Source organism: Electrona antarctica (assembly GCF_951216825.1).
Source record: "Electrona antarctica genome assembly, chromosome: 3".
Lineage (NCBI taxonomy): Eukaryota > Metazoa > Chordata > Actinopteri > Myctophiformes > Myctophidae > Electrona > Electrona antarctica.
Genome location: NC_136808.1, coordinates 43,003,434 through 43,022,346, shown reverse-complemented (window position 1 = coordinate 43,022,346; position 18,913 = coordinate 43,003,434). Strand labels below are relative to the sequence as shown.

At 40.2% G+C, this 18,913-nt stretch overlaps 1 protein-coding gene across 2 annotated transcripts; it reads right to left on the bottom strand.

Moving 5' to 3' along the window:
• Positions 1-737: 737 nt before the first annotated feature.
• LOC306919941 (interleukin-18 receptor 1-like) lies at positions 738-18,368 on the bottom strand. Of its 2 annotated transcripts, none has more exons than XM_079496511.1 (10): positions 18,303-18,368; positions 13,806-14,034; positions 13,336-13,510; positions 13,066-13,219; positions 12,730-12,795; positions 12,496-12,619; positions 4,064-4,233; positions 3,255-3,404; positions 2,089-2,241; positions 738-1,826 (listed from the first exon to the last, which is right to left on the bottom strand). In XM_079496511.1, the coding sequence occupies exons 1-10, from the start codon at positions 18,343-18,345 to the stop codon at positions 1,402-1,404; spliced, it is 1,689 nt and encodes a 562-aa protein (XP_079352637.1). In that variant the 5' UTR covers positions 18,346-18,368; the 3' UTR covers positions 738-1,401. The 2 variants fall into 2 exon arrangements, with proteins under 2 accessions (XP_079352637.1, XP_079352638.1); XM_079496512.1 differs by lacking the exons at positions 12,496-12,619; positions 12,730-12,795; positions 13,066-13,219; ... (1 more) ...; positions 13,806-14,034; positions 18,303-18,368 and adding exons at positions 4,376-4,499; positions 4,610-4,672; positions 4,791-4,944; ... (1 more) ...; positions 5,493-5,721; positions 7,326-7,373.
• Between the last annotated feature and the right edge of the window lie 545 nt (positions 18,369-18,913).

The following is an 18,913-nucleotide window of genomic DNA, read 5'->3' as shown; positions in this document are numbered from 1 at the left end:
ATACAATAAAATAGCAAATAGGCCTACATTTATGAAAACATACATATACATGGTTTCTGTCCGACAGCCACTACTCTGTGGAATGCACTCCCTCCAGCCCTGAAATCCCTAAATTCTATTGCAAGATTTAGGAAAGACCTGAAATCATGGCTCCATCTACACACTAACTGGTCATAGTTAGCTTCCGACCCTGGATAGCCCATCTCCCATGCTCTGGACTATTCTCTCAGGGTACCTCTTGTCCTATGTATATAGCTCCCAGCCTTATATATAAGGATTATTTATTATATGTTCCATGGTTGTTTTGTTTGTACAGTATGTTTGTATATAGTTTCATGTTACAAAGTGGACCACAATGGAAACAAGCGAAGGCTTTTTTGTGTCTAAGTCCATTTGGCGTTTTTTAAAATGATGTCATTTTCTGTAATTTTCTTAAACTGCCAATAAAGTATTCTATCTATCTATCTATCTATCTATCTATAGTGACGGTATACTCAATATGATTATGAACTGAATGGTCCCGTGGGTTATTGCAATGCACAGAAACATTTTCATTTAGACAGTGACAGTTAGTTACCTATTCCTCCTTTTACCTTAAAATGAATCTCTCAAGACAGATCTTTTTCAGATCAATGAATGAGTGATTACAGAAATGTAAATCAAACATTGACTTTATTTTTTTTAAGGTTTTATTTGTTCACCCTGTCATACAAGTATACATGCATGTGCAGTGAAATGATAGTACTCTATAGACTGTGTTAAAGTATAATATGCAATGACAGACAGTGTATAATACAAGTTAATAAGTAGATTGGGAGTGTCTGTCCCCGTTACAATGCGCTAGACCCCTGGGGTATGGATGCTGAGTTGGAGCGCCACACCTACCATCAGCTCCCAATGCTTCCCACACGACTTGCCGCACCCAAGCCGTGCTACTCATACGCTGAGTTGGCGGTGCCTGGGGTCCAAGGCTTGCCTTTGTGGTCCAAAGGTAAGAGCGCTACTGAATGAGCTACCCAGACACAAAATAAATAAATACAAATAAAATAAAAATACGCCATAAAAAAGGTTAATACTTTAACAATAAGAGAGAGGGTACAGAACATGAGCAACTGTGGTATACATATACAGTACTATATATACAGTACACACAAAGTACAGGAGATTTGACACACTCAAAAAAGAATAAAAACTGTATCTGTCCTGCAAAAGGATGTTTTTCTCGCACCTTTTTGTTTGGCCAGACATTTGGCCATTGACTGCATGCTTGCTCCTTTTCTTTTTGGTGAGGCATTATGACTTCTATTGGTCAGATTGCATTTCAACTACATTAGCAGTGTATGTGTGTTCTGCACAACAGACTGGCCAAGTGTTTCAACCATATAAATGATAACAATACATTTATTTATTATGTACAGGTAAATACATACACATGGTGTTGTCATATGCATGGGTACCCTCTGACCCCCCCTGACAGTGCGGCTGGCCAACCATATGTCTTAGTTGCAGTGGAGCAGGTAGATGATAGCGTAGATGTTTCCAGAAAGAAGAGGAGAGGGTTTGAGAGCCAGTGCCTCTCCAGATGACAGCGGGCCTAACGTTGGCAAGTAGTCGTAAGCCTTCTGGAAGAGCGCTCTGGGGTTGAGGTTCTAATTGTAAGGCCGCTGTGGCCTTTGTCTGGATCAGTACCAAGCGTGTCTGCCGCTCCACTAGGGCTGCATGGATGGCACTCAGTAAGTCATAATCTGAACCTGGATCTGGATATGTGGGAATCAGAACCAACCTGCGGCTCTGTTCTATGCAGTTCAACACTGACTCTGCCACAGCTGCAAGAAACAGTTTGAAGGGGTGACTTTGTTGTTACCTTTTTAAATCCTCAAAGAGTGATGTTCACTTAAACCCTATAAACTTAGTTGGTCCCCCAGGGCTCTATACCCTTTTTCTTTTACCCTCTACACCAGATCTTGTCTGCAAAAATCTACAAGCTCACAACAAAACGTGTTCTGAGGTTTTAGATCTGAGGTTTGCCAATTTAGCTAGGGTTCATGTGGTTAACTTCTACAATTGTATGAGCAGCAGGATACATACCTTCCCCTGGTAGGACATCACGGTCGTAGAGACAGAGGTTGTAGCCAAACTCTTCTTCCAAAACCTTCTCTAGCCATCTCTTGTCCTCCTCACTGAATCCAATGTCTGTGTCGTTCTTGTAACACATCATATAAGCATCATATATCTTTCCATCTGAAAATCAAAAAATCACACCTGTGTGAAGTGAGGGGCGCTAATATATTAAAGTCTAACTCATGTTGCTATGATTAGGTGATGTAATGATGATGTAAAAACAAACGGTGTCAAAACAAACATTAAATTCTCTTTATTGTTAACGGGATTTAATGTTTGTGTTAAACAAACATTAATTTGGCGTTTTTAAAACAAACATTGAACTAAAAACAAACATTAAACCTGTATATAGGAGGGCCTAGCGCACCTCAATAACTGTGGTTACACCCAAGCATGCCTGGGACAGGAAGTCACACCTCTGCAGGAGGTTGGTTGGATACTGAATGACTGTGCTGCACATACACTTTAATTCTGCACAGAATTCATTAGTCAGCACAGTGGTTCTCAACCTTTTAACCCTTTCAAAAAATGTACCCTCTTTCTTATATTATTTGACAAGTTGGCCAATGTTTTTTATAGTATAGTATGTTGATTATTTTTGATGCAGTAAAAAACAAAATCAAAAATCATGTGGGACCCACCCACAGGTTGAGAACCAGTGGGTGAGCACACGGATTCTCATGGTCCAGCGACCACCAAGGGGTCCAAATGACCCTTACAGGTCTGAGTGTACAAATGGACCCCATGGGTCTGTAACTCTAAGAGTATATAGATGTAGGCTGTCTGAGTACAGGTGTTCCTTTTCAACAACACCCTATACACTCAGTCAATATTTATTTTTTCCCCCATTTGCACACTGTTAGATTTACAGACCCATAAGCGTCCATTTAGGGACCAGACGTTGAACTACATACAGTAAGTGAACACCATGGGTCTGTAACTCTAAGAGTATATAAACTGAACCAAATGACCCTTACAGGTCTGAGTGTACAAATGGACCCCATGGGTCTGTAACTCTAAGAGTATATAAACGGAACCAAAGGTTCCATTTTAAAATGTAGGCTGTCTGAGTACAGATGTTCCTTTTCCACCTACATACAGTCCAAATAATCACAAGAAGACAGAATTCCCACCTGAGGCGTTTCTATGGCAACCGACGACTGTGTCCCGCAGAAACAGAGTGATGTCAACTCTCAGCTTCACATAAAGGACTGTTGACGCCACACCAATTACTACGATGATGGGTACGACGACCTGGACCACAAACAAGATGCGAGAACGAACTGTGGGAGAAAAGATAATAGATTCGTATTTCATAAATTAGAATTCAAAACAACACAGTCCTCTCACCATTGATGTTAGTTGTATCTGTGGATGTTGTGAAAGAAGAGGACACGGCAAATATTTCATCTCTGACGGGTGGAGACCTCGTACAGTATGTCGCCTTTCAAGCTTGTGGATCTTTAGCCCTGAAACATGACTGTCATGATTATCATGACAGCGTCATGTGAACCATGGCTAGTGGATCTTCTACTTTTGGTGAGTTTGTGTGACGTTGTGCATTAATTTATTCAAGAAGGGCATTCATTTACAAACAAAACAAAAAAAAACACAAAAAGAGTATAGAGAGAATATATAGAGGTTTCTGTGCAACAGCAATGATATCTTTGTAAAGTAGGCTTAAACATTCATGGACTGGGTGCATGAAAACAATACAGGGTCTGATGTGGAGCTCAGACTTCATGTGGCTAGTCTGTCACGTCCATCATGGACAAATGTGAAAGCAGTTTGTGAGATTAACCCCGCACAGACACACAGACAGACCCATTTGTAGACGGCTCGCTTCCTACAGAGCCACACCATGAAAAGCAATTATTTAGTTTTGCATTAATAATTGTCTGTATAAGTACAGGTACTGTAGAAACTCTCAAAGTTGACATACCCCTTCTGGTCAGTCTGATGGTGACATTGAACATGTCAGCGGTCATATCAGCGGTCATGTCAGCGGTTGATGTCAATATACAGCTGTAATAAGGGTTTGACAGGTGCTCCTCTGACACTTTCATGAAGGTTAGAGATACTGTCATTTTTAGCGTTCCACAATCTGTCTCTCTGGAGAAGAGAGGAGAGGAGAATTTTAATTTACCATTGGTGTGTGTGTGTGTGTGTGTGTGTGTGCGTGCGTGCGTGCGTGCGTGCGTGCGTGCGTGCGTGCGTGCGTGCGTGCGTGCGTGCGTGCGTGCGTGGAGCTTACCTTGTAGAGTTGGAGTACACTGTTAGCGTGGCATCATCATTCACATATGAGTCTCCCTTTATCCAGACTACCTCATCATACTCACTATACAGGATAGCTTTGCAATCAATCACCAGCCTTGAGTCTAGAAGAGAAAGCAGTTTCCACATGTTACCCTACTATACAGTATTTAAGCACAAGCAGTAATCTTGCAACATGCATAAAAAACCTTTAAATGGACATGCTGAGGCTTACCAACATCTACCTCAAATTTCCCTGCTTGAGGTGAGATAATAGTTGGAAGTTGATCTGGCTTTTCTGTGCAACATAAAGAGAGAACAATGTTGTATAATGTATAATATAAATATAATATAATATACAGTATGTACAATTTCATAATAAAAAGAAAATAAATGTAAATAAATGTAAATCTCACTGCTATTGTCGACAGTGACATTAAATATATGGCTCCTCTTGTACAGCTGACCATCATACAGGTAAGAGGTGGTGCAAGTGAACAAAACACGGTCCTTCTCTTCCATTTCACTGAAGCTGTAAAACTGTAATGAATATGGCAGCAACTTATTGTCCTACAAAAACAAAATAAAACAAATATTAATGAAATAAAATAAAATGCAGTGATTTGTGTATTGCATGCTGTAATATTTCTTTCATTGAAGCTTCATCCTCTTCTTACCTTGTGCCAAGTAATGTTAATATGTTTCCCTAGTCCAGGGATATCATCTGGGCATTGCAATTTGCAGGATGGCGGATTACATGTTTGAAGGTCATGGGTTTCCTCAAGACAATGATGAGTCTGTAAGAGATCTGAGCACACCGTCAAGCGCCAGGTATGGATCTTGTCATTCCTGTTATAAAGAAAGACAATGCCTTAATGAAGATCCCACTGCTCTTTTAAAAGTTTTTAGTGTTAAATCAACACTGAGGATTTGACTTGGCTAAAGCTGCTGTGGTGCTGCTATGCAATATATGCACCGTTTGAGAATGTAAACTCAGACTAATCTAAATCTGCCATAACTTTAATATACAAATATGTTATAGCCCTTACTTATATAACGTTGAGATTGCATAATATATTAATTAAATGTACAGACACAGAAGTATATGGCAGCATTACCCCAGAGAACATGAGTAGTTCCCTTGTTGAGAAGGTGAAGCATTCAGAACTATCAGGTACCGCCCGTGGGTCAACAGCTGCTTATTGGGCTGATCCATCCCATCCTGGACAGTGGGATAAGTCCAGATCAGTTCAGAATCAGGGCGTGCTTGGAAAGGGCACTCAAGCACCGCAATGTTACCCTCGGCCACATTCCACTGTGTGCTTGTCCTTGTCCTCGCATCTGCAACTGATTTCAGACAAATTCATTTGATTCAGCACACATTTTGTACAGGAATTTGACTACTGTAGGTGACATTGGTGCAGGTATACAAATAAAAAGGTGTGCTCAGATTGTGTAACCTGACTCCACCAGATGGGGCAGCACTGGGTTCCCCCCTCCTGCTCCCATCTGGGAGTCTGCCTGAGAGTTCCCATAGCAGGAGGGGAACCCAGTGTACTCTCTGCTGCCCCATCTGGCGGAGTCAGGTTACAGATTGTGCAGGGCATGAGGAAACTGTGGGAGGTATGACTTAACCTCAGTAAAACTATACCTAAACCTAACCCTAACCCTAACCCTAACCCTAACCTTAACCTCAAGAAAACTATACCTAACCCTAACCTTATAACCTCAGTAAACTTAAAGGAGCATTCAGTGATATGGGTGATTTGGAAAACCACCCAGTCCGCCCGGTAACAAAATGTGCACATGCACGCTCTACAGTGGGGGGAAGTGCAACAGGCCAACAGCATGTGCACCAAGGCCCGCCCCCACTCGATCATGATTGGAGGAAGGCCCCTCTCATCCTGATTGAATGAAGGCTTTGCCACCTGCCACCAAAACTGAAACTAGGGTTTTTTGACCCCAGGGGCTCACTGGGGACAGGGAGGAACTCCTTATATAGTCAGCACACTCTATAGTAGAGAGAATTATCCAGAAAAATAAGTGATATTTGAATTAAGTCAAATCACTGAATATACCTTTAACTTGCCTGGGGGCATGGTTATAAACAAAACCTGTGTAGGAATGAGTATGTAGCTACCCAGAGTGTAGAGTAGGAGAGTAGCGACATGCTTTGATCTCGCCACTCTCTTACTATATTACTCTGCTGTTACCTACCTTGTCTAACCAGGTCTAACCTAACTTGTGATGTGACAGTGATTCCACCTGTGTCCTGTTAGTCCCCAGCCTATCCTAGTGCTGATTGTATTTTGGTTTCACCTGTGACCTGTTATCCTGTGTCTTTGTGTCTGTATTTAAGTCCTGTGTTTGTATTGTGTTATTGTTGGTTCATAGTTCCCTGTTGCGTGAGTCTGTTCTGTATTCTGTATTCTGAGAGTCCTGTTATTTACTTGCCTTTTGCCCATTTATGGAAATTTCTGAGTTTTGTTAATCAATCCTTCTAAGTTTAATTGTTCCGCCTGCTGTCACCTACATTTGGGTCCTCATCCGACTCCTCATCCGTGCTCACTCAATTCTAATTATGCCCAAAAGGCCTATTTTTATTCTATATATATTATTTTTTATTTTTTTCTAGAAATATATATATGTGATGTATATCTATAGGCCTACCTCTCCCTCCACACCCTGAACAATAACAGAAAATCATAATGCCTAAGCAAAATACACACAACAAAAATACATTTCATGTGATCTGATGTGATATTATAATTATTTCCAGAGAATAAATAAGCATAGCAATCAACACGGTTGCTCAAACAGCTAGCTGTCACTTTCATAAAGTAGGCCTTGTGCTACCATGAATGACAACAATATTTGTTTATAACCATATCTATGCTTGGTGCTGAATTTATATCCCAATCCCATACCCAAAACACTCTTGAGACTCTTACCTTGAAATGAAAGGAGCAGAGCGATTAGGACTTTGATCCTCATGGTGACTGACTGCTACTACTACAATGACACTGGTTAACAACCTCTTCCTATATGGTGGATGTGGAACCACATGCTACTATTAGGTCCTCCTCCTCCTACAACAGCTAGTATACGTATACTGTAGGCTTCATGTTGTTTAGCCAACTGTAAATTGTCACTGGTCCAGTGTTTGGGTGGACAGTCCGGGATTAGAATATTATGAACAGTTTGCAAATAGGCTACAGAGGTAGGCTACGATTTGACAATGATTATTAAAAGGATAACACAACTAGAAAAAGTGCTCTTCGGAGGACAGGATCTGCCAGGGCAGATAGGCCGATGTGAAGGGAGAGATCCCATGTTCAAATCCCAGCCCTCATAGTTCAGTGCTGGAGTATTTCAACTGTATTAACTGAAGGCACAAACAAAAGATCACCAATAACCAAGAGACTATGGGTGACTTTGTGAAATAATGATGAAATTTGTGCTTTTCGATGACATAACCTAGTGTCGTTTTTCTTAGTGTTCAAAAAGGAATATTTCAACACTTGATATAACCACTTTCCTAAAGGTCGGAAAAAAATGAGACTATAATGATCAGACTCTCAACACAGATTCCATGTTCAAATCGTAGTCTTACCTTGTAGATGATCACAGTATTAAGATCTGTGCCGTTCAGCTTGGTTGCTTTCCACACAGCTTAAAGGGGAAAACCACTCATTTTCAACATTGAACTATAGATTTATTTTATTAGAAGTAATAAATAGGTCCCCTCCTTCTATTTAGCCTAGAACTGGAGGTCTAGAACCTGGGGTCATGTGATCAGTGATGTACTCTGCAAGCCACTTCTAAATTACAACTCTAAGGTATATTAATGACAGTTCAATGTTGAAAATTAGTGGTTTTCCCCTTTAACATGATGGTCCTCAGACTTTTACTATATGTTCTACAGTAAGCGATGAGACATACAGTCACATTTGGTTCACACCTCACATGGAACTTATCTTTTCACAAGACGGGAGGTGTCTTGTGAAACGGTGTATAACCCACATCCTGCATGTGCAACAGGCAGTGGTTGAGGTCCTACTACAGTATGTGTAGTGGAAATTGTCACCCAGGAACAAATGTTCACATTTCTTAATTGAATTTGTATTTATTTTGTTTGTTTGTTTGTTTGTTTGTTTGTTTGTTTATTTATCAAAAGTTATGTTAGGAAGGGCTTAATTGTCTCTGACTCTGAGAAGTGGTGTTATGCCATGTCAATACATGCATGTGTTTGTTTTTGTCTTCCCTCTTCTTGTCTTTCCCTCAGTGTTCTCTAATGACATTTTTACGGTCACATCACAGTGATCACACCATCACACCCATATAGCACCCTATATAGCCACATGTGCTTTAAAGGGAAGTAAATGTTGAATGGCTATAGCACTTGCGATACGGGCCATATCTATAAGCGCCATCTCAAAGTAAAAATAATAGCTTAAGGTTAAAACTGTGGTCATTTCTAACTTGACATGTACTTGTTTGTTCTAGTATATTTGTATTCATATAATATATGAATACAAATATACTAGAACAAACACAAACAATATTTGTGACAATATTATTGTCACTTCAGTCAGGACTCTCAACTCATGAATGGATATAATATAGTTTTATTGAATACAAAATGAGCAATATATTTATTATGGTTTGGTAAGGAATTGGAATTGGATCTGGTATTTATGTACTCAGATTAAGTGCATCAGTCCCAACCATAGGGACTCCGTACATAAACAGCAGATCCAAAACAACAGGTGGTATAGCTGGGGTGGTGGAGGGTGAGCAGCAGTGTCCGAGCAAGGCAGCAGTGGTGAGAGCAGCAGCAGCATGATAGTAGCAAAGCAAGCAGGAATGAGCAGTGCAAAATTCCAGATTAGATAGAACGGTCTGAGAATGGAATGAGTGTGTGATTGGATGAGTGGATGTGGACGTGGAGTTGAGGCGACCCAATGGACAGCCGGCAGCAATTGCGTTCCTGACTGAACTCACTTTGCGCATGTCTCTGACAGGCACAACGCATTATTTGTAATGTAATGTTTTTGTTACCTGTATACCTACTGCCTAACAATGTGAGTTTAGCATTCTTGCACCACTCTGGCATCTGTACGTCTTATATTGTTTATACTAATGTTTATTAACATGCTATGTCTCAATCAGCTCAGTGGCCTTGTGGTTAGAGTGTCCGCCCGGCCGGGTCATACCAAAGACCCAGTGCCTCCCTGCTTGACACTCAGCATCAAGGGTTGGATTGGGGGTAAGTCCCTGCGACATACTAGCGTCATGTCCAGGGGGTGTACTTGTACATCAAGCTGCCTCACGCTACAGAAACAGGAGATAGGCTCCTGCCCTATGGGCCTCATGGCTCGGCAAGGCTACTTACTATGTCTCAATCAATTCAATAAATAAATCCTTCAAAGTCATGCATGGACCGACTTCATTGCATCTGAGTGGGTCAGTAGTCCGACAGACGCCGGAGATGTTCTTGTGGTCAAGGAGGATTTATAGAGGTTTTTCATGTTGTTCTCGAAGGGTAGATGAGAGTCAAGCTTTATAAAGATTTGTAAGGTGGAGAGAGGGATGTTTTGATCAGAGAGGTGACGGTACATGTCTGTGCCCAGGGCCCAGGGGCCTTTTACCTTAAAACGAATCTCTCAAGATCTTTTGCCAGATCAAATGCAATGAATGAGTGATTACAGAAAAGTACCGGTAAATCAAACATTGACTTGATTACTCCAAGTGATTCAAAGGTTTTACTTGTTCACCCATACAAGTATACCGTACATGTGCAGTGAAATGTTAGTAATCTACAGGCTGTTTTAAATATAATATGCAATGACTGTATAATATGTACAAGTAAAAAAGCTAAGAAGAAGTAGGTCGGGAGTGGCTTATTGTCGCATTTGTCGGTATCAGCCGGTAACACGTGGGAGTCTTTTCCTGTTAGCGCCACACCTACCATCAGCTCCCAGTACTTCCCACACGACTTGCCACACCCCAAGCCATGCTACTCATACGCTGAGTTGGCAGTGCCCGGGATCGAACCCAAGAACTTGTGGTCCAAAGGCGAGAGTGCTACCGACTGAGCTACCCGAACACAAAATAAATAAATACAAATAAAATACAAATAAAACTACGCCATGAAAAAGTTAATACTTTAACCGATTACAATGCCACTCTCTTTGTGGCAAAACGCGGTACTGTTGGCAATTTTCTGAGGAAAACTGCAAGACTGCTGTGAACTCTTTTGTTGAGCCAGAAGTATTTGTGTGATGAGTCATTGCTACAGTCTGTGCCGTGTTCTCTCAATGTGTTTGTACTCGCGAGGTTGGATTAATGTTTTATAAGTTCCCAAACATGGTACTATTTTGAGCAGAAAAAACACTAATAACCACGGCCGCGTGCACAGAGAGGCTGTTTCTACCATGTGAGTTACAAATAAATGCAGGAGATTTGACATCCTAAAAAAAGAAAGAGAATACTGTAATGTGTCTGCAAAAGGATGTTTTTCTCCGCAACTTTTTGTTTGGCCAGAAATGTGGCCATTGATTGACTGCATCCTAGCTCCTTTTCTTTTTGGTGAGGCATTATGACTTATATTGGTCAGATTGCATTTCAACTACATTAGCAGCGTGTGTGTGGCCAACCATATATCTTAGTTGCAGTGGAGCAGGTAGATGATAGCGTAGATGTTTCCAGAAAGAAGAGGAGAGGGTTTGAGAGCCCCAAGGGGTCCAAATTACCTTTACAGGTCTGTACATCTGAGAGTGTATTATGGACCCTAGGGGAGGCTGTCTGAGTACATACAGTATGCTCTTTTTCAGCAACGCCCTGCTTAACATTCACTCAGTCAAGATACATTTTCCCCCCATTTGCACAGTGTGCAGACCCATAAGGGCCCATTTGGACCCCAGGTGGGCCCTGGACCAGACAATGATCTACAGTAAGTGAGCAAATAATCACAAGAAGACAGAATTCCCACCCAAGGAGTTTCTATGGCAACCGACTGTGTCCCGCAGAAACAGAGTGATGTCAACTCTCAGCTTCACATAAAGGACTGTTGACACCACACCAATTACTACGATGATGGGTACGACGACCTGGACCACAAACAAGATGCGAGAACGAGCTGTGGGAGAAAAGATAATAGATTCGTATTTCATAAATTAGAATTCAAAACAACACAGTCCTCTCACCATTCATGTTAGTTGTATCTGTGGATGTTGTGAAAGAATTGGGTACGACAAATATATCATCTCTGTCGGGTGGAAACCTGTCCAAAACTGTTAATTTTCACGATTCAAATTCAAAAATAGCAAAAGTAGTAACTCTACAAGCTCAAAATGTGTCGCTTCGCACCACGTTTCAAGCTTGTGGATCTGCAACTTTTGACGAGTTTGTGTGACACTGTGCATGATCCAGTAGGGCATTCATTTACAAAGAATACAAGGTTTCTGCCTGACAGCAACAATATCTTAATGTAAAGTAAACATTTATGGAATGGGTGCATGAAAACTAGGGTCTGATGTGGAGCTCAGACTTCATGTGGCTAGTCTGTCACGTCCATCATGGACAAATGTGAAAGCAGTTTGTGAGATTAACCCCGCACAGACACGCAGACAGACCCATTTGTAGATGGCTCGCTTCCTACAGAGCCACACCATGAAAAGCAATTATTTCGTTTTGCATTAATAATTGTCTGTAGCCGTACAGGCCAACTCTCAAGGTTGACATACCCCTTCTGGTCAGTCTGATGGTGACATTGTACATGTCATCAGCGGTCATGTCAGCGGTTGATGTCAATATACAGCTGTAGTAAGGGTTTGACAGCTGCTCCTCTGACACTTTCATGAAGGTTAGAGATGCTGTCATTTTTAGTACATCACCTGCAGTCTCTCTGGAGGAGAGAGGAGAGGAGAATTTTCATCTGTGATTTCATTTGTGATTTGTGTGTGTGTGTGTGTGTGTGTGTGTGTGTGTGTGTGTGTGTGTGTGTGTGTGTGTGTGTGTGTGTGTGTGTGTGTGTGTGTGTGCGTGCGTGCGTGCGTGCGTGCGTGCGTGCGTGCGTGCGTGCGTGCGTGCGTGCGTGCGTGCGTGAGAGGCGCTTACCTTGTAGAGTTGGAGTACACTGTTAGCGTGGCGTCATCATCCACATATGAGTCTCCCTTTATCCAGACTACCTCATCATACTCACTATACAGGGTAGCTTTGCAATCAATCACCAGCCTTGAGTCTAGAAGAGAAAGCAGTTTCCACATGTTACTCTGTATACAGTATTTAAGCACAAGCAGTAATCTTGCAACATGCAATCAAAAACCTTTAAATGGACATGCTGAGGCTTACCAACATCTACCTCAAATTCCTGCCCTGCTTGAGGTGAGATAATAGTTGGAGGTTGAGCTGGCTTTTCTGTGCGACATAAAGAGAGAACAACATTTTTAGACCATCTAAATGTTTCTTTTTTAACTGGCTAGAAAATGTATAATATAATATAATATAATATAATATAATATAATATAATATAATATAATATAATATAATATAATATAATATAATATAATATAACATAACATAACATAACATAACATAACATAACATAACATAACATAACATAACATAACATAACATAAATATACAGTACCTACAATTAATAATTAAAAAAAGTAATGTAAATCTCACTGATATTGTCGACAGTGACATTAAATATATGGCTCCTCTTGTACAGCTGACCATCATACAGGTAAGAGGTGGTGCAAGTGAACAAAACACGGTCCTTCTCTTCCATTTCACTGAAGCTGTAAAACTGTAATGAATCTGGCAGCAACTTATTGTCCTACAAAAACAAAATAAAACAAAGTACGGTATTAATGAAATAGAATAAAATGCAGTGATTTGTGTATTGCATGCTGTTATTTCTTTCACTGTAACTTCTTATACGCAATACAGTACCTTGTGCCAAGTAATGTTAATATTTTTGCCTAGTCCAGGGATATTCTCATCTGGGCATTGCAATTTGCAGGATGGCGGATTACATGTTTGAAGGTAATGGGTTTCCTCAAGACAATGACGAGTCTGTAACAGATCTGAGCACACCTTCAAACGCCAGGTATGGATCGTGTCATTCCTGTTATAAAGAAAGACAAGGCCTTAATGAAGATCCCACTGCTCTTTTCAACACTGAGGATTTTACTTGGCTAAAGCTGCTGTGGTGCTGCTATGCAGTATGCACCTGTCTGCAATACAGGCCCTCTGCAATATGGGTAGAGTTTTAAAACATAGTGGTTTGAGAATGTAAAATCAGACTAATCTAAATCTGCCATAACTTGAATATACAAATATGTTATAGCCCTTACTTATATAACGTTGAGATTGCATATATCAATTAAATGTACAGACACAGAAGTATATGGCATCATTACCCCAGAGAACATGAGTAGTTCCCTTGTTGAGAAGGTGAAGCATTCAGAACTATCAGGTACCGCCCGTGGGTCAACAGCTGCTTATTGGGCTGATCCATCCCATCCTGGACAGTGGGATGAGTCCAGATCAGTTCAGTATCAGGGCGTGCTTGGAAAGGGCACTCAAGCACCGCAATGTTACCCTCGGCCACATTCCACCGTATGCTTTTCCTTGTCCTCGCATCTGCAACTGATTTCAGACAAATTCATTTGATTCAGCATTTATAAATAAAAAAGCCCTTTATAAATACACATTTTGCACAGGAATTTGACTAGGTGACATTGGTGCAGGTATACAAATAAAAAGGCGTGCTCAGATGGTGCAGGGCACAAGGAAACTGTGGGAGGTATGACTGGATGTTATGTTCATGATAGGAGTATATTACTGTATATTTTTATTTGTTTTAATTATAAGCTGTTTCATTTATAATTTTTGCGTTATGTTCCTCCACAGCAGTAGCTTTTCCACAAAGTTAAGTGTGAAATTAGGTAATTATCTTAAAGGCACAGTGCACTCAAAATAAAATGTCTTAATGTTTTAACTAGGCATAACGATTCACTCAAGTCACGATACGATTCGAATCACGATACTAGGTTCACGATTATTTTAAACTAAATTATTCTCCAGACAAATTTCTGAAAAACCTGATTATTTCTCTTACAAAAAAATCATTTATTTTCTCTTATGCTGTATTTTCTCTTATGCTCTTTTTTCTTAAAAAAAATTATCCCACGATTTTTGTAACCCATTTTGTCACGGTGCCAAAGCCTAAAGCTGTAATCCTGGGCGTTATACTCTCCCTCTGCTAACCGGGGGAGTAATACGTTATTCCAACCAGTTCCTTTCCTTTCCCCTCCGTCAAGATGACCATGGGGGGAGGCAGTATAGAGACCAGGATTACTGCATGTTTTTGGTGAGAGTATACCTACCCCATGAGGGTTAAATTAACATTGATTTTACAATATAAATTGGGGTCCCAGAGATAGAAATGCCATTAAATGGGGGTCCATAGACTAATGCATGTCAAACTGGGTGTCCTTGAAATTAAACTGGTTGAGAATCACTGCTAGAGCCGAAATAATCTTCTCTTATGGTCAATTTGGGGGTACTTGACAAAAGTTTGGCAACCACTGATATAGGCTACTGGTGGTACATGAATGAATAGTGGAGGAGTGGGCTCAGTCAGTGGCCATCCTATAGAGCCACCGGTCTCCACAAGCTGGGGCCTCAGAATGTGGAATGTGAATAGCCCATGCTATCTTAGAAGTTAGAATAGATCAATGGTCAGGTGGCCACCCTACTGGCACAGCGTATATCTTTTCTACGTACATATGCACACCCAAATCTTATGACATCAGTAAGTGGCCGAGAATAATAGGTTACTTTTGGTATAACAATACAACCCCTTACAAACCCTTCACCCAAAGGGCCTTAATGATGAACTGTTACTAAACGTCATGTTATAAGTTTGCATGTTTTTCAGTACTCTATAGTTGAGTGTCTCATCACCCTTAAGGGCCCTATTTGGCTCTACAAGACCCCCCCCCCCCCCCCCCAACGCTATTTACTAATATGTCAAATATATAAGCACTTTAATTCAGAACTTCTTGCCTCGTTGAGTGAATTTGGTTTGTGTAAGTATATATATATATTCTATGTATTTTTCCACTCTCATTCTCTCATTCTCGTCTGTATGTCATGAGAGCAGGATCTAGTGACTTTTTGTCTCTTATTGTTGACTATGTTGATTTCCTAATGTATTTCTACAACCATTAGTCTTTACATCTTTTCTCGTATAATGATTTTTAGAATGTAACTGAAATTATGTAAAAGTTATTTGGGGTCCTTGTGCCTTTAAATTATGTCAGCAAATTGAGGATCATCACAAGCTGTACCTCTTCCTCTAATTAGACTCTGTCTATTGTGATTGGTTGATTCTTTTTCAAATGTTTGTATATAAGTAACTCTGTCAAAATGATGTGTTATGCCTGAGGAAGGTCCCTAGTGACCGAAACGTTGCTTCATTAAATAAGACAATACTCTTGTGCCGAGCAGATACACAGTGTGCGGGTGTACCTTATTGCTTTATTTGGTATAACAATACAAACAGGAACACACAAAACAACACATCCTTGTACCCTAATGGAAAAGGGTTTATCCGTTTGTCTTCTTCTACCAAACCATTCTGTTTGCACAAATCTCTCCATGCACAAACAGTAATACATGCCATAGGAAATACAATGCACTACATTACATCCATGCAACTGTCCTATTTAGGCTACTGTACACTTCTGAAAATACATGTGTATGTGTTTTGTGTCTGTAAAAATTACAACCCCCAAATAAATTACTAAAATTAGCCTACTTTTCTATTCAAAAGTTAAGTTTCTGATTTCTGGGCCAAAACGAGATTTAAATGGTGTCAGATTTGGAATCCTCATGAAAAATAAGTCTTCATACATGATTCTAGGTCATCTGGATGGATCAACTGTTCATTTTTGGCTATGGCGTGTGTGTGTGTGTGTGTGTGTGTGTGTGTGTGTGTGTGTGTGTGTGTGTGTGTGTGTGTGTGTGTGTGTGTGTGTGTGTGTGTGTGTGTGTGTGTGTGTGTGTGTTTGATGTATCTATAGGCCTACCCCTCCCTCCACACCCTGCACAACAGAAAATCAAATGCCTTTGCTGTTTTGAGTTTGTCTTGTTAAAAAAATAAATGAAATCATGATTCTGTAATTCTGTGTTTTGAATGATGATGTTTGTATTATCATTAAATAAATCTTAAAAAAAAAGAAAATCACGTTATGTCCTTTCTGAAACTTGAAAAAATCAAATTCACAATTCCTCTGATAAATGTTATAACTATTGGCAACCTTTAATATCGTATGTAAGCAGTTTGGAATCACTTTCACCTGACTGAAGACACATGGTGTTGGTGTGCTCTGGTGGTGCAGATCTCTACTTGGTGCAAGATATATAGCCTAATATATTGGAAATCATTACACATGAGGGTCAAGAAATGAGCCAATTAAGCTCTTACAAGCTTTATCTCTTTATATATAAGTATTTTTATTATTTTTATTTTTATTTACTGTTTTCTTTTTTTTCTCTTTTTTTTTAAAATTAATTTTATGTCTCTTATTTTACCCCCTTTTAAGTTGTTTATTAATTATTTCTGTGAACGTAACCATGTGATCCCTTTCTTTGTATCTTAGTTATGTACTCAACCTATTGGTTTTATACCTGTATATATGTTGTGTGTATCTTAGTTATGTACTCAACTTATTGGTTTTATACCTGTATATAATTTATGTTGTTTGTATGGCCTCGTGGGGAAAGATGGTGGGTGGGTGGGGAGGATTGGGAAAGGAGTTGTGGGAGAAAATATAAAAACAAAGAGTTGTATTTTCTTTCTGTGAAACTTGCATAATATGATGTCATACTCTTTGAATAAAATTTGTTTAAAAAATAATAAATACACACAACGAAAATAACATCTGATCTGATGTGATATTATAATTAATTATGTCCAGAGAATAATAAAGCAAGCAAACACATTTGCTCAAACAACTCTGTTACTTTCACTTTCATAATAAAGTAAGCCTTGTGCCAAATGATCTGCTGGCTAGTAGCTGTTATGATATTAGCCCATGCACAGTACATCTTAGTCTATGTACTTGAACTTGAGATACAGTGTACTTGATATGTATTGTGTACTGCCTGTTGTAGCATACTTTATAGATAGGCTACGAGAGACATCTCAGTGGCAGCAAGGTCAGCCTTGCTGCAGTAGGCACGTTATTCTGTCTCATATCTTATTGTCACGTCATTATGATCCAGCACTATATATGTTTCCTGTTGTGTAATAAACTTTGTGAACCGTAGCGTGATACTGTCTCGTGGGTACCAGGTCGTCTCGCCCCTTTTCCAACTCGCCCCCGCGAAAAGTGAAGACGGCTCGCCACAGAATTTTATATATTATATATTATACATGTGTACTATAAGTAATCCAGATGTTTATTTATAAATATCAATATAAATCAATACAAATATAAATCAATGCAGCATAAATATCAGGTTATTTCAATGTATTTCAAGGATTTACTATAGCCCATACTATACTATATTATTATTCCCGTTGGGGCGACCGCTCTTCCCGTTGGGGCGACCGATCTTCGCCGCTTTGGGCGAGTTGGAAAAGGGGCGAGCCGTCTCGTATTCGTCTCGTGTCTCGTTAATTTGTTCTCCCGGGTACCCGCCGCCGCAGTCGCCGTACCAAAGGAATACTTCAACAGGATTGTCACACACCACCCAGCCTGCACACACTACCTGTCTGTCAGAACCAGACGATCGAGGGTCCAGTATTTAGAGATTACAACAGTAGCCAATGTAGCCGTGCTGAATTTATATCCCAATCCCATTCCCAAATCCAATACACTCTCTTGACGTTTTGAGACTCTTACCTTTAAATGAAACGAGCAGAGCTAGTAGGACTTTGATCCTCATGACTGTCTCGCGTTGCCAAACAAACTGTTGCCTCTCGCAATTTCCAAATGCAGTTCTATCACGAGGAAATTAAATATAGCCTAAAAAGGGAAGTTTCGTTTCGTCTTTACTGACAGACTTCCGGACAGTTCAGTAGGCCTAGAACAGAACACAACAACAAACTATGGAATGTGGCCATATTAGGTCCTCCTCCTCCTACATAGGCTACTGAGTTGACACTGACAGACATATGGTTCATGTTGTTTGCTTTTCTGTAGTTGTCAGTTGTCACCAGTATTTGGGTGGACATTCTAGGATTAGAGTAGGGCTATTAACAGATTGCAAATAGGCTATTTGACAATGATTGTTAAAATGATAATTAAAGAAGGTGCTCTTCGGACTTCGCAGCACAGCCTACAGGTCTCTGCCAGGGCAGGTGTTACTGCAGTCTCCTGGCCTGGTGGTGCTATAATAGGCCAATGTGAAGAGAGACATATCCCATGTTCAAATCCCAGCCCTCCATATAGTTCAATCAATGCTGGAGGATTTCAAGTTCAACTGTAGGCTATTAACTGAAGGCACATACAAA

Bases quoted from the DNA above. Each gene is read 5' to 3' on its own strand.
- LOC306919941 (XM_079496511.1), bottom strand. From the start codon at position 18,345: ATGAGGATCAAAGTCCTACTAGCTCTGCTCGTTTCATTTAAAG. The intron at 13,511-13,805 runs GTAATGATGCCA...TCTTTATAACAG, and splicing joins AACTACTCATGTTCTCTGGG to GAATGACACGATCCATACCT. The intron at 12,620-12,729 runs GTAAGCCTCAGC...TTTCTCTTCTAG, and splicing joins GGAATTTGAGGTAGATGTTG to ACTCAAGGCTGGTGATTGAT.